Raw genomic sequence first — 13,864 nt, 5'->3', positions numbered from 1 at the left:
GATCAAGCACCAGGTAACACCAAAACATTAATGAACAAAACACACATGGGACCTTGGACATTACTCATCCTTATATTAATATAAGGATATAATATAAAACTAAATATATTTTATTTGTTAAATCGTGTCATGTCTTAATGCGTCAGAATTTGCTTTATTATTTGCCATTTCATGACATTTATTGATTTGTTGATGTGCAAAGGTCATTAATTTAAAACTAAGAGGAGAAAAGTGTAGTTTTGTCATAAAGCATTCATCAAATTTATGATGCTGAGTATCATGCTCTGGTGAAGGCTCAATAAATAACATCTATCCATCCATCCATCCATCCATCCATCCATCCGTCTGTATGTAAAAAGAAAATGCTGTGTTTTGAGAAAACAAACATATTTGTGTGTTTTGGTTCTTTGGTCAAAATAATCATCATCATCATTTAACTTACCATTGTAAATTCAGTCATTGCAACAATTTCTGTTTTCTGATTTGTATAAAGAGACATTTAAAATAGGGAGCACAAAATTGTTTTAAAATCATTAAACGTTTAAACCTGGTCACTCTCTGAACTAGTGGAAAATGTGTCCGTATCAGGACTGATTGCTTGGCCCGAAGTTTCCTTACTAATATTTTCTAAATAAATAAAAAAGTATGACCATTTTCTTGAATTCTGAGTAAAACAACTGTCAAGTTTGAAGTCGATCAGAAGAGCTATTGTCTACATTATTGAAGAAGAGAACGACGGGTGGACAGACAGACATATTCCTCAGTCTATAGTTAGAGTGAAAATCTGACATCATAAACCTGAGCAGTCTTTGTCAGTCCCATGTGTTTTTATCTCATCTAATATTCATACCCTCGGCTGGTGTCGGCTCTGAACCAACTCATGTGCACTAAACGACAAACATGTTTATATGTCAAATATCTCCAGTGGTGAATGTCCACATTGAATAAAACATCACGTTCTGGGATTGATTCTCGTATTCACACACTCCAAACATGCTCCAAACATGCAGTGTACTGTCTGTTGTCTGGCTCAAGTGTCCTCTGCTCGACTCCACCATGAAAGTGGGTGAAGGACCTTTGGCTCGGGGGACACCCAGCGCCTTCTCTGCTTGGCCTGGCTGCCCACTCTCCGTGCCAGGCTGCTGGCAAACAACAATGACCCTCTGACAGCCACTGCACATACAGCAGCCCAGGAGGTTCCAATGGAAGCGTGTTTATGACTGTGTTTAGCACTTTGTCTGCTGAAATGTATAGCGTTGCCCCCCCATGTGCTTTTTCTTACTGTCAGAAACAAATAGAGACACTGTGTTCGCCCTTCTGCAGAACGTTTATTAGTGAAAAAAGAAGTCCTATAGATCTGTTCCTGTTGATCTCCACAAGTTTTTTCCCCCTCCAGTTATGTAGACTTTAATTTCAGACGACCTCTCTTCTAACTTAAGAGCTGAGGTGAGTTTGAGGCGATGCTGAGGAAAGACACAGCCTGACTGGAGGCTGTAAGATGTTCCAGCTGTCTGTCTTTTTATGCAAATACGGCACATTTATATAATCCACTGGTGTGCAGCATGTTTGCATGCAATCGTGTAAAGTGGTGAAAGAAGTATTTATAATTTATAAATAGAGCACATGAGGTTATGTTTTCATTACTGTCTGTCTGCAGGATTACTCAAAAACAACTGAACAAATTTCTATGAAATTTTATGGAGGGGGGGGTCATGACCCAGGCACGACCCTGTTACATTCTGTGTGATTCAGTTAACTGGGTGGACCCGGGAGCTTTTATTCATTTTACTTAACATTGTGAGATAGAGCCTCTGAGCACATACTCTCTTACCCCACCTCCCTTTGACTATTATAATTACAAAATAAAAGTAATGACTTTATTTACTGATGAGTGGTTTGTCAAATACTCCCCTGGGGATCAGAAAGTCTCATCTGAACCCATAAGAATCATCACAATCATATCACTATCACTGATTGTATTACAAATTATTAATCTGAATATGCAAATTAACTCAACTCAAATGTTGTGGGGTAAAAGTAACAAGAATCATAAAATGGAAATACTTAAGTAAAGTATAAGTACCTCAAAGTTGTGAGTACAGTACTTATAAATCCAATCAGTCACTATCCACCACTGATAAATGTGATTAAACATAAATGAACATCTGAACAGTGATCTGAAGAAGACTATGTTTACATGGACAGACATATCCCAACTATTGACCTTATTCTGACTGAGACATTATTTTGATTATAATCTTCACGTCCTACAACTTGTTTACACTTGGATCCAGCGCATGTGTCGTCAAGCAGCTGGTAGCGGTCGTATGTTAATGTCGCAAAATGGTGTGAAAACTGCAATAGGACATTATAATGCAATTAAGACGTATACATGTCTACATTATATGACTAAGGTCGGAATACCCATCATGTCTTAATGAGATGACCCGTTTCACGTTAATCACAAAATGCTGTTCTCATGGCTTCATCTGGTTGACATCAGAATACTGGTGTCCATGTATATATATCTGGTGTGTATGTTGCAAATCTACATCAATGTGTTGTGTTTATAACTCGAACTGTTGCTAAGCTGTATGAGATTCATTAAATACAACAACATGCTGCACAGCAGTAAACAGAGGGGGAAGTCATTACTGTTGACTGGCCTCAAATCAACTTTTTATTGACTACTGGAGAAAATTGTCATTGTGTGTGTGTGTGTGTGTGTGTGTGTGTGTGTGTGTGTGTGTGTGTGTGTGTGTGTGTGTGTAGGCACGTGCAAGTGTATTCATTATCATGCAGCCAAGCCATTGACGGGTGTCACTGCAGCTGTCGCTCACTGAGACAGACGGAACATCAGCAGCGTTTCTGTTTTTGTCAGCGAGGTGATTCAGACATCTGTTAGCGGTGTGGCTGAGTTCACACGCCGCCCGAGCAGCGGGCACAGTCCAAAGGCCGTCGGACAATCCTCCCTCTGATAAACTGGAGTTCTGATCAAGTACTGCAATGTCCCTTCCACCTGCACCGACATGGCTGAGTTAACTGCAGTAACTGGTTTTCGCTATTTCCCCGAATATCTTTTGATAACCTTCCAGAAAGCCGGCTACACTTTATCAGGGGTGCAGCTTGTAAGTAAATGGAGATAACAAGTCAAGAAACAGTCAGATCACCCCTTACTCAATGTAATGTACTGTACTGTATATTATGTCTAGAGGCAGCATATGATTCTGGTCTATTGAGGCAGCTGGTAGAATAAAACTGTGAGTCTTAAATGAAGTACTGGAGAATTGTCGATGGGGGAGTGACACCAAAACCTGAATTTTGATATTTGAAGCTATCGGAGCAGCAGGAGAGAGTCTGAATCTCAAAATGACATGAGAAGTCTTTTTTGAATAAATACAAAATACAACAAATCACTCCCAGAAAAACATTAAATATTACTGCTCTATGGTTTTTGCTTTTCTAATCGCTGCATTCTGGGAAAGATTTGTGCAGCCACATGAGCAGCTCTGTGACGATGGACTTTGAGCCAAATCCTACTGTCAGCATGATAACAATCTCACAGGGACTCCGGCAACACACTAATCTTCAGCAGGTATAATGTTTATCATGTTTGTTATCTTACTTTAGCATGCTAACATTTCATCATGTCTTGCTTTATTGCTCATCATATGATGATTTAGTCCGTAATTTCTAAAGAGTTCCTCAGGATGTGTGATAATACTAAACCTGAGCTGAATTTCAAGATGGGCACAAGACCATGCAGGAATATTATATACATTACACTAAATAATAACTGAGGTTGACATCAGCAAAATAGTGTATAGTGATCAGATTATTACTTATTACACGTGCTGGTCTTCATATGGTTATAACTGTTATATATGTGTACTTGACACTATCGGTGTAATGAGGCCTTCAGCACAGACAGACACAGATAGTGAAAGTGCAGCCGACACTCCATCATGGATGTTAACCTTAATCTGTAGCTGAGAAAGAAGAATGGTTTGACCTCCAATCAAACTTGCCTTACACTTCTCCCTATCCCTTCCTCCCTCCCTCCCCCATCCATCTCTCCATTCTCTCTCCTAGCCGAGCCTCCAGGGGTTTCTCTGCAGCCAGCGCATTCCCTCCTCCTCTATACCCATCCTGCCTTGCTTCCATCCGTCGCTCTGTCATTCACAGCCTACAGTCGCCCCTCACTGCCTCTATATCTCCCATCCCTCAGCCCCCCCGATCCCCCCTGCAGTGACTCCTGCCATTGTGCGCCCTGCTCTCGCTCTGTCTTGGGCTGCTGTGTGAGAATGGGGTCATTGTTGCTCTGTTGCAGCGTTAGCATGACTGTGTGTCTCTGTGTGTGTATATGCGTGTGTTAGTAGGAGTGTGAGTTCTCTGCCCTAGCGCCGGCATGTCCTGCTGTCCAACCTCCATACGCACTCAGGCCTACAGTACGCACTCACTGCACATGCACCGGGCTTGAAAAGGCCTCCAATAAAACACAGAAATCATGTTTTCCTTTAATCCAATCCTCTTTTCTTAAAGCTTCACATAGAATAACTGTAACCATTTCCTGTAACCATTTCCTCCTAAAAATGACTCAGTGATGTGAAAAAATAAATTGCTAATGGCGTCGTAAAGCCTGAGTGTCCAAGGCACCTATTCATCTGTCATTCAGGTCGTACAACCGATGGTTGGCATTTGTAAAAGCGGATATTGCTTAGTGTGTTAATCTGTATACAATAAAATAATGAATAGAATATGTTGATGGTCTAATCATCACATTCAAGAAGGATTTAGTTAATTTTGTTGACATGGGGTGACTGCCTCGCTCTGATGAACAGAACAGGAGGGGAGAGGAGATGCCAACAGAGAGAGATCTACTGGAGAGGTGAAGAAGAGGAGGGTATCACATAGACGGAACAGAAACAGAGTTAATACTGTCTGTCATCGTTCAAATTTGTCACAGTTGAAGAGGAGCCTTCACCACAGGAGAGAGGCAGAAAGTATGAGACCAGAGTTGCTGAATTGTCAGAACTGAACGAAGCATCATGAACATACAGTCCAGCTGCTTTATCAATGTTTCTTAAAGGCAGAGTTCACCGAAGAATGAAACCTACTAATTAACCTTAATCAATAGAAAATGACGCCTGCAAAAGTCATGTCCATAAATATCATTCCTCAAATACACGATACTGGTCTCTTCTCCTCTATTCGTGCCCCATTGCTCCCATTGCTAGCTCGCACTAGTCCAGTTAGTCACAGTCTCGGCCTCCACCGCTCCGTCTCTCTGGGGGATTAGCAGCCAGCACTGGCCACCGCTCTAATCCTTTCCTCAACAGACTCACTCTTAGATTCTCACATGAACGGCCAGACGCAGGCTTTTCAGCGACAGCCACTATATGACCATATCTCGCCTTGCTAATCTGTTAAGTAGCTATTACGCCACTCGCAACGCTGTCGCTGATGTCATGGTCGCAACTTTCACACGTCGACGAACAGAAACTACAAAGAAGGCCTAATAAATGATAGTTTCACTAAATTAATTTGTCTTTTCTTGCTTTGTCATTTCAACCCTGGGAGTTTACGGCACACTTGGCGAGCCTGCCTCGAGATACATGGCTCCCACTATTCCGATGAGTGTTGACTGTGTAAACATGGCTTCCATTTGAAGCAGCAGATAATGTCAACCTCACTCAGTCTTTATTGTGTGGGTCTATTAGCCTCTGCATTCACCATTAACCTCACAGAAACCTTCATCTTGGACAATAACACTACCTCAAACATCGACATTGCTTTGTTTTAATAACTAATAACTGAATAACACGACAAACATTGGTTATATGTTGTATGTACATGGATGTCCAAAGTGAGTCAGTGTCAGGCTACAGGTTCAGATATGGGCGGTTTGGTTGTTGTTGGCAACAGGTGATCGGCTCACCTGGATTGTCTTACCTGCAGCCGACACTCCGCCTCTGCAGAGCTCCACATGAAGCGTCAATGACTCTCAGAGAATTTAAAGGAAACATGACTCGGTTTTAAAGTCCTGGCCGAGGATATTAAATAGATGTGTCCACTCAAGGTCCACTTACTCGCTTCTTCTCCTGCTTTTAATCTTACTTTGTTTTTCTGAGCTGCCATGAAGCTGTAGACGTCTCCTTTGTGTTGATTTAAAGGTAAATCATTAGACCACAATGAGGAATGTGCGACAGGGTTGAAAGATCCAGAAAAACATCAACAACCTTGACTTAAGGCTGTTTGGACGACTGCGGTTTTCAAGCTCAGGAAAGACCTGTTCAGCTCAAAGTGATGTCTGTGTTTGATTTGTTGCTACTACACAACTTATTCAGGATTAAAGTTGGAATTTTAATTGATCATTAACTGTGTGATCTGTAAGATTAAACTAAATCCACTGATTCATAAATAACCAGTCACAGGGACCCGCCGGCTAAGACTTTTGTCACAGGTCATTCGCTTTTCACAGATCCCCGTCATCCATGTCACTGTGCAGTTAAAGTTAAAATGCTCAAACAAATAAGTAACCAGTCATAAACTTTCCCAAGTGGCGCTGAGTCATGGATGACTACAGGCAGAAATATTTCAGGTTGAGAAATACAAACAAAGCCACTTATCACGATGACTCTTGGTGCTTTCAAAGGAAATGTTTGAGTTTGCAAATTGAGTGTTAATTATTTGGAGAATGGCTGCAAATAAGTTGATTACATTCATTTATTCAACTATATAATTCACTTGAGGATAATTTAATTGTCGTAAATAATTGTTAAGCATTCTTAAAGTTATGAAAAGATATCATTTAGGCTATCGGGCTATTATGGTATGTTCTCCCTATGTCTGTTTAGGTTTTCTCTGGGTACTCTGTATTCCTCCCACAGTCCAAATACATGCAGATTGAGGTATCTAGGTGTGAATGCGAGTGTGAATGATTGTTTGTCTCTGTATCTTGTGATACGCTGGCGACCTGTCCCCCGCCCCCCGACCCTTAAAGAAGGATAAGTGGTATAGATCATAGATGGATGGGTTATTACGTTACCCCAAATCTGTCAACCTCTAAAAATATGTTGATTAGCTGAAAAGCAAAATAAATCTATTGGTTTCATCTTCTCAAATGTCTTCATAGTATTTCATGACAATAAACGGAAAATCTTTCGTTTCGCTGATCAAACAAACACTAATGTCAACTCTGACCTTATTCACCAGCTCAGTGATTGATCAATCAGATTAATCAATGATGACAATGGCAGGCCTTGTCTCGCCCTCATATCACTACACCGTATCTGTTATGTCTACAGTGATCCGCTCTGGTAGCTTTAATCCCATGTGTCAAATGAGCCATCGAGGACAACCAGTGCCCTATGCTTTGAGAAACTGGAGGCTGATCCAGGATCAGAGTGACAGGTGAGGCATGTCCACGGGGGCAGTGACCTGCCAATCCACAAACATGCTGTGACATCACTCTAAGGAGGTCATCGTAATCAGATTATTCCCCCGTGAACAAACTGCCTCAGTCACTCGCCGCTGTGAGTAACACTCAGCAGGTTAAAACACAGAGTCACACGTGCTCACCGCAGACACACCTTGAAAAACGTCAACCGGGGATGGGATAAATTTAGAAGAAAGCGTCTGAGCCAAGTTAAAAATAAAACTACTGAGTTGTAGAAATGTTTGTAAAAGCTTCAAACACATGCTCACTGTGAGAGCAGCAGTGTCACTTTTGCCGCGATGAATTTCTTAGTGGGACATTGCAGGCTGTTTACTGAGCGAAGGAGCCGGCTGATGGAAGACAGAGGAGGAGCTTGGGGGCCTGCTCTGTAACTGCACTGATGCCAAGTGGTCGGCAGTTTGAAGAGGACACCTGAGACCAGCGCACCTGGACAATGAGCTGAGGTGTAATCCTAAACTGAGATGAACCGCTGTTTATCCCCCACGCTCTGCTTCTCTTGTTCTTTCCCATCAGTCTCCTCTCTGGCTTCATACATCTCCACTCTCTCTGCTCCCCGAGCCTATTTTCTCCCCACAACCTGATCTATTCTTCACCCTGTTATTCTCACAATCCTTTCACTCGCTACTTCTCTCCTCTGTCTCACTTTCCTCTGATGCTTCCTCCTCCTGGGCATCGCCAGGCTAATGCAAACATCCCTCAGTGTGAGTGTGAGTCATATGATCGCGTACTTAACGATTAGCACCCACACATTTTCAGTAAGATTTATGGTTCAGGGGGAACACAGGGTCCGAACCCCTTCCTGAAGCCTTCCTGCATTTCCTCAGCTGCTATTTTCACACAGACAATACTCTAAATTGGGGGACTGACATTTTGCGCAGCAGCTGACAGCGGCTAGCAGCTGTATGACTCAGTGACACAGAAGCAGTGCCCATGTCACCATGGTAAGGCAGCATTGTGGTGTTGTTGCCAAGGCTCTGCCATCCAATACGCATCTGATCGCTCATCGTTACAGTGAGAGCCGCACAGGGAGGCGATGGGAGCTGGGTGTGCACGTTTGAAAAGTGGGAGACTCAAGAAGACAGAGAGAGGCTGAAGATTAGGAGACATTTCAGCAGATCAGCTGCAAGTGTGTTTAAGCTCCACTCACTTCGGCTGTCTCCCTCTTTAAAAAGGCCTTTAGGCAGCATCCTGCACACTCCACCCATATTTGAACACTCCCTCCCCCCATCACTCATGTCAGTGGGAATAAACACACATAGTCTGACCTGCACACACAAGCATACACAAATGCACTTAAGATGCTCACTGTGTATTACTTCTTTGATGCACCAACAACTGCAACTGCGTCTTTAAACAGCAAGTAGCACAAAGGACCAAAAATAGCACAGTGAGTTGCAGAGCAGAACTGCTCTCCTTGAGGACGAAGAGGAGGAGGAAGACAAGGAGGAGGAGGAGGAGGAGGAGGAGAGGCAGGAGGAGGTGCAGAGAAAGGGATGACTGGGTAAAAGATGGCAGAGATGGACCAGCTCTCCAGGACTGAAGCCATACCCGCTGTGTTCAATTTAAGTAGCAGCTGGAGTCCTAAACCTTCACTTTGTGCCCTGGAATTCAATGACAATATGTTTTATAAAGTCATTAGTTAACGTTTTTACATTTATACCCACTTATCTGTCATACTGTATCTGGCAGTCACTGAATTAACAAAGTAATAACTGTCACCACACATCAAGCCTCTAGACCGCAAACAGCTCCATATCTTAAGTAGGACAATTATTCAATACAGCAACATATTGCACTTTTTACAACTGTTTATAAACACATTTATTACTTGTAGAAGGTACATTTCTTATCTGAATTTTCTCTCATAATCTTAAATACCATAAATTATTCATCTGTGCTAAGAATTTTCCATTTTAAATGATAGGTTGTGAGATAACGAATCTCTTTCTTGCCAATTGTTGTATATAAACATCGATACCACGTCAACATCTGTGTGGTGAATATGTAGTTACAGCCAGATAGTAAGTTCATCTTTGGTAACAGCTTGTCTGACTGTCCAGAAGGTAAAGAAAAATCGTAAGACTCCACAATAATCCGTCCCATACTAGGTTTTAGCTTCATCTTTACCATGCTTATAGGAGCTGAGAGTGCCATCAATATTCTCAGTTATTATATCTTAAGAAAATACCACAACTTGGACACTACATCTGTATTTAGTGTTTTGCTGAATAGTTTTAGTCATATTTCGGTCAATATTACATATCCACAGAGTATATGTATTATTTATAGGCTATAGTTGTAGTATCCAGTCCTAGTTTGCATCTTCCACCACAACAGCTTTGTACCCTAACCCTAATTTTAGTACTCCTTCTGGTACATTGGGGTCAGGTGAAAAACAGAGTTTCAATCTCCCACCCAAATGCTACCACCTGCAGTCATGTGATAACAACTTAAGCATCTTATGACAACTGATGAAAACCGTGAGATATGGCTGAGAACTCCTGAAAATGTCCCATCCAAGGTCCGTCTGCTAAGAATTGAAGGTGGGTACAATTGAAAATATTTCTGACCCTTGACCTTATAAATAAACATTATACAACTTTAACAATGGCACATTATAACGTATATTACTTCTTTACAGAGAAGGTAAATGACACTTGTTTGCAGTACTTACTATTGCTGGACTTCAGGTCTCTGTGGATGATAGGTACGAATGCCTGGTTGTGCAGGTAGTCCATCCCTGTGGCAATCTGGACCGCCCAGTTCACCAGAACCCTCGGAGGAACCTTCTTTCCAGCCAGGGCCCGGTTCAGAGCCCCTCCTCTGGCATACTCCATCACTAGGCACAGGTTGGGCTCCCCCAGGCAGACACCACGCAATGAAATAATGTTGGGGTGCCGGAGCATCCAGAACAGCCGGGCCTCCTGGCGCACGCTCTCGGCTGTGACACTGATATCCTCATCAGGGTCTTGCCTAGCAGCCTTTACAGCCACTTCCTCTCCTCGCCACACTCCTTTGTATACTTTCCCAAATCCACCAGCTCCTATCACCTCCTCCAGGTGCAGTTCTGAGAAGTCTACTTCCAAGGGGCATTCCCCCACCCCACCTGCCACCAGCCCACCTGCGGTCAGCTGCTGGTAGCTGGCAGCGTCCCCTTTCGTGACGTAGTTGCTTGGAAAGATACCCACCTTGTCCTGGATCTTACCTGTCCACCAACCCTCGTCCCCAGACACTTTGGAGTCTTTAGAGAGAACCTCAAGGAGGTCCCCACGTCGCAGGGTTAACTCCTCATCTGCTGTGGCCTCATAGTCGAACACTGCCGTCCAGTAGGCGTTGGGGTTGTTGGCTCCACAACGGTGACCAGGGTGGGAGTCTGGGGAGCCAGACGAAGAGATGGTGGAGGAGTTCCAGCTGCTGCCGTTCTCCACCTGGACAACTGGAGCCGGACACATTGGCGGTGGAGGGGTCATATTCAGGGTCATGAAGGATGGGGAGGAGGTAGTAGAGGGGGGCCCAGGCGGGATTAGGCTGGGGGGAGGTGGGGAGCAGGAGCCCCCACAGCTGGTGCAGGACAGGGGGGCTGCTGTGCTGCTCGCTCTGCCGTATGGGTTCATGGCGGCCTGGCTGCTCTTTGACGCTGTCGGCCTGTCCACTGTCAACTTAGGCACAAAATCCATACAGAGCCCATTGACTGAGACGAGGTGTCCTGGACCACCAGCGGGGGGGAGAGGGGATCAGAGGATCAGAGAGCTGAAACTGCTCCCCCCCATCACCACATCTCTCTGCTGAAACTGTGCCAAATCCTGTCACTGGTTGCTTCTGTGCTGTTGCTATGCAGTGTGTAAGTAACATGTATCCCCAAAGGCAAGTTCATTTAGGGACAATGTACATCAGGTCAAACAATGACTGAGCAGAGCAGATCTATGAGTGTAACCTCATTGATTGTTTCCACGATGGAGTCCTTTAAAAAGCTGCTCTCACAGTAGATGTGAATATGTGTTTATCTAAGAAGTAGCAGGTCCGGTGAAATCCTTTGGAAAGAAACCGTCAGTGTGAAGAGGTCCTGATCACAGAGACAAATCCAGAGTTACAAAAACAGTTGCATACTTATTATGGATTCCCTTCATTGCTAGGAATTTAACAAAAGCTAAATCTTTGAACCTCTTAGTCTAAATGACACACAACCTCATCCCATTGAAAACTAGTGTGTCTTGACTCTGAGAGCCCTAGAGACACTCAGACAGCTGATCGTAGGATTAATCTTAGTATGGAATATAGACTATTTATGGGGCCAATAAAAACAGCAGTCTGTGTGTGAGCTGGGTGAAATCCTCTGAGCAAGGGTCCTCATTATTTCTCATCCAGCCCGGAGTAGACGCACCTCCCCCGCCTGCCATCTCGGTGAATATGAGCTGTTTTTCCTCCTCTATATACTTCGTTTGGAAACATCCGCGGATGCTCGCCCTACATCCCGACGAGCCCGAGCCGGTCCGGGCTAAATTCTGCATGCACGGAGCCGGTTCAGCGTCCCCGAATAGTCTCTACCAAAAGGCCCCGTCCATTTTAAGACAGCTGGGGGTTGAATTAGAGAAAGCAGGCGCAGGCAGGGCGGCAGGTATCCGGCGCTACAGAGCTGCAAAGGGGCACCTCGTCCAGCATCCAGCCGGGTCTGAGCACAGCTTACCCGCCTGCGTGTGTGTGTGCAGCGGCCTGCTTCAGTCGCCTCTGCCGGGCTACATCTGAGATGGAGACGGGTCCTGGACCGGAGGAGAAACTGTTGTGCAGTGGTGAAGGGATGCTGCCAGTTCTGCTTATTATCCTGTTGCTCTCCCTGCACGCACTGTAGTTTCAGATCACCAATCAGTCAATCAGTCAATCAATCAATCAATCAATCAATCAATCAATCAATCAATCAATCAATCAATCAATCGTCTCGTGCAGGAGAAGGTGTGAATGTCCACTACAGAAACAGTCGCACGGTGTAAATAAGGCGGAGAATATAGTCAGTGAAGGTTTGCATGGAGGCATCGCAGCAGCAGCATTACAGTGTAATAATGCGATGAAGAAGAGATCCACTCCATTTCCATGTCGTCTTTATCAATGGGTCGACACCCCATAATAATAACAATAACGTTATTTATAGGCTATAGTTGTAGTATCCAGTCCCAGTTTGCGTCTTCCACCACAACAGCTTTGTTTATTCTAACACTTTGCATTTACTATAATAACCGAACCTGGACTCTGACAGCAGAGACATCCGCCGATATCATCGCACGGGCGTGTGGTTGCATCCGAGTAACAAGGACCAGAACGGGCCGAAACCAAGCGACAGTATCCCGATCCGGCGTCACATGAACCTCTCCGGGTTGTCCCTGCGCTGCGGCCGCTGTTCAGCCAGCTGTCCGCGGCTCCATCGCATCCAAACAGGCTCTTCCTCCTCCCGTGAGGCGTGACATTACCGAGCTGTCAGTGTGTGTGGGGCTGACTCCGCATCCAAACACGCCGGTGCTCGGTTCACATGACGCGTGCGAGCAAGGGCTGCAGCTTTCGTCGATGTACGAATAATGTGGATGGTGGAGGTGAACGGGCTCGTCTCCCCACTTCCGCCCAGTGAGTGTGTGCAGATCAGTGCGAAGGGCGGAGACAGGACGAAACGCTGAGACCGCGCTGGTGCATTGTGGGAAATGTAGTGTCGAGGGTATCGCCTGCTGACCTACATCATCCTGGGAGCTGATGTAACTAGCATTATAAAAATAATAAAAGTAATACGAAGGAAAATGGTAAGCAGTGATGGGAGGTAATCAAGTACATTTACTCGAATACAGTACTCGAATATAAATTTGAAGTACTTTAATTTTAAGCTTCACAATTTGAAATACAATTGTGTTTAATTTAAGCTATATATAAATTTGAACTTTACCCTTACATTACAATATCATTTCAGATGCATATTTTACACAATTGCTTTAATTATTTGCCAATGCAGATTAATAATGTAAAACATAATATACAAATGAATTATGATTTGTTAATATGATTTATTGATCACATCAAATAAGATATAGTCAACTTATTCTACAATATAGTACATTGCACTTGTCCATGAGGAATATTATTTATTTTGGAAATATATAAGATTTCTTGATTTCAAGAGCATTATCTTATTTTAGACCATTATTTCTTCATTTCATGTTTCATACCTTAAGGCTACATCTTTGCAGCATGCAGGCAAGGATACACTAAAATGTAAATGTTATAATAGAGCCATATTTTATATAACCATTGGAACATGCTTCTTTTTTCCTCCACATGTGGTCAGTTGCTAAAGGTCAAGAATAGTGAATCTAATGTTCTTTATTTAGATTTATTTGCATTGAATTATTACTCCTAAAGGAGCTGGAGCTT

General features: G+C 43.6%; 1 protein-coding gene across 2 annotated transcripts in view; it reads right to left on the bottom strand.

Moving 5' to 3' along the window:
• The window catches only part of map3k10 (mitogen-activated protein kinase kinase kinase 10), a 33,291-nt gene extending 20,317 nt beyond the window's left edge, over nt 1-12,974 (bottom strand). The window contains exons 1-2 of one of the 2 annotated variants that reach the window (XM_035155265.2): nt 12,144-12,974; nt 10,134-11,522 (exon numbers count right to left, since the gene is read on the bottom strand). In XM_035155265.2, coding sequence (XP_035011156.2) covers nt 10,134-11,136 — 1,003 coding nt within the window. In that variant the 5' untranslated portion in view covers nt 11,137-11,522; nt 12,144-12,974. Of the gene's footprint in view, nt 1-10,133 lie in introns of both variants that reach the window. The other variant, XM_035155264.2, reaches the window with a different exon arrangement.
• Nucleotides 12,975-13,864: the final 890 nt, after the last annotated feature.

Source organism: Hippoglossus stenolepis, chromosome 4 (genome assembly GCF_022539355.2).
Source record: "Hippoglossus stenolepis isolate QCI-W04-F060 chromosome 4, HSTE1.2, whole genome shotgun sequence".
Lineage (NCBI taxonomy): Eukaryota > Metazoa > Chordata > Actinopteri > Pleuronectiformes > Pleuronectidae > Hippoglossus > Hippoglossus stenolepis.
The sequence above is the reverse complement of the archived record's forward strand: the minus strand, read 5'-3'. Positions and strand labels throughout refer to the sequence as shown.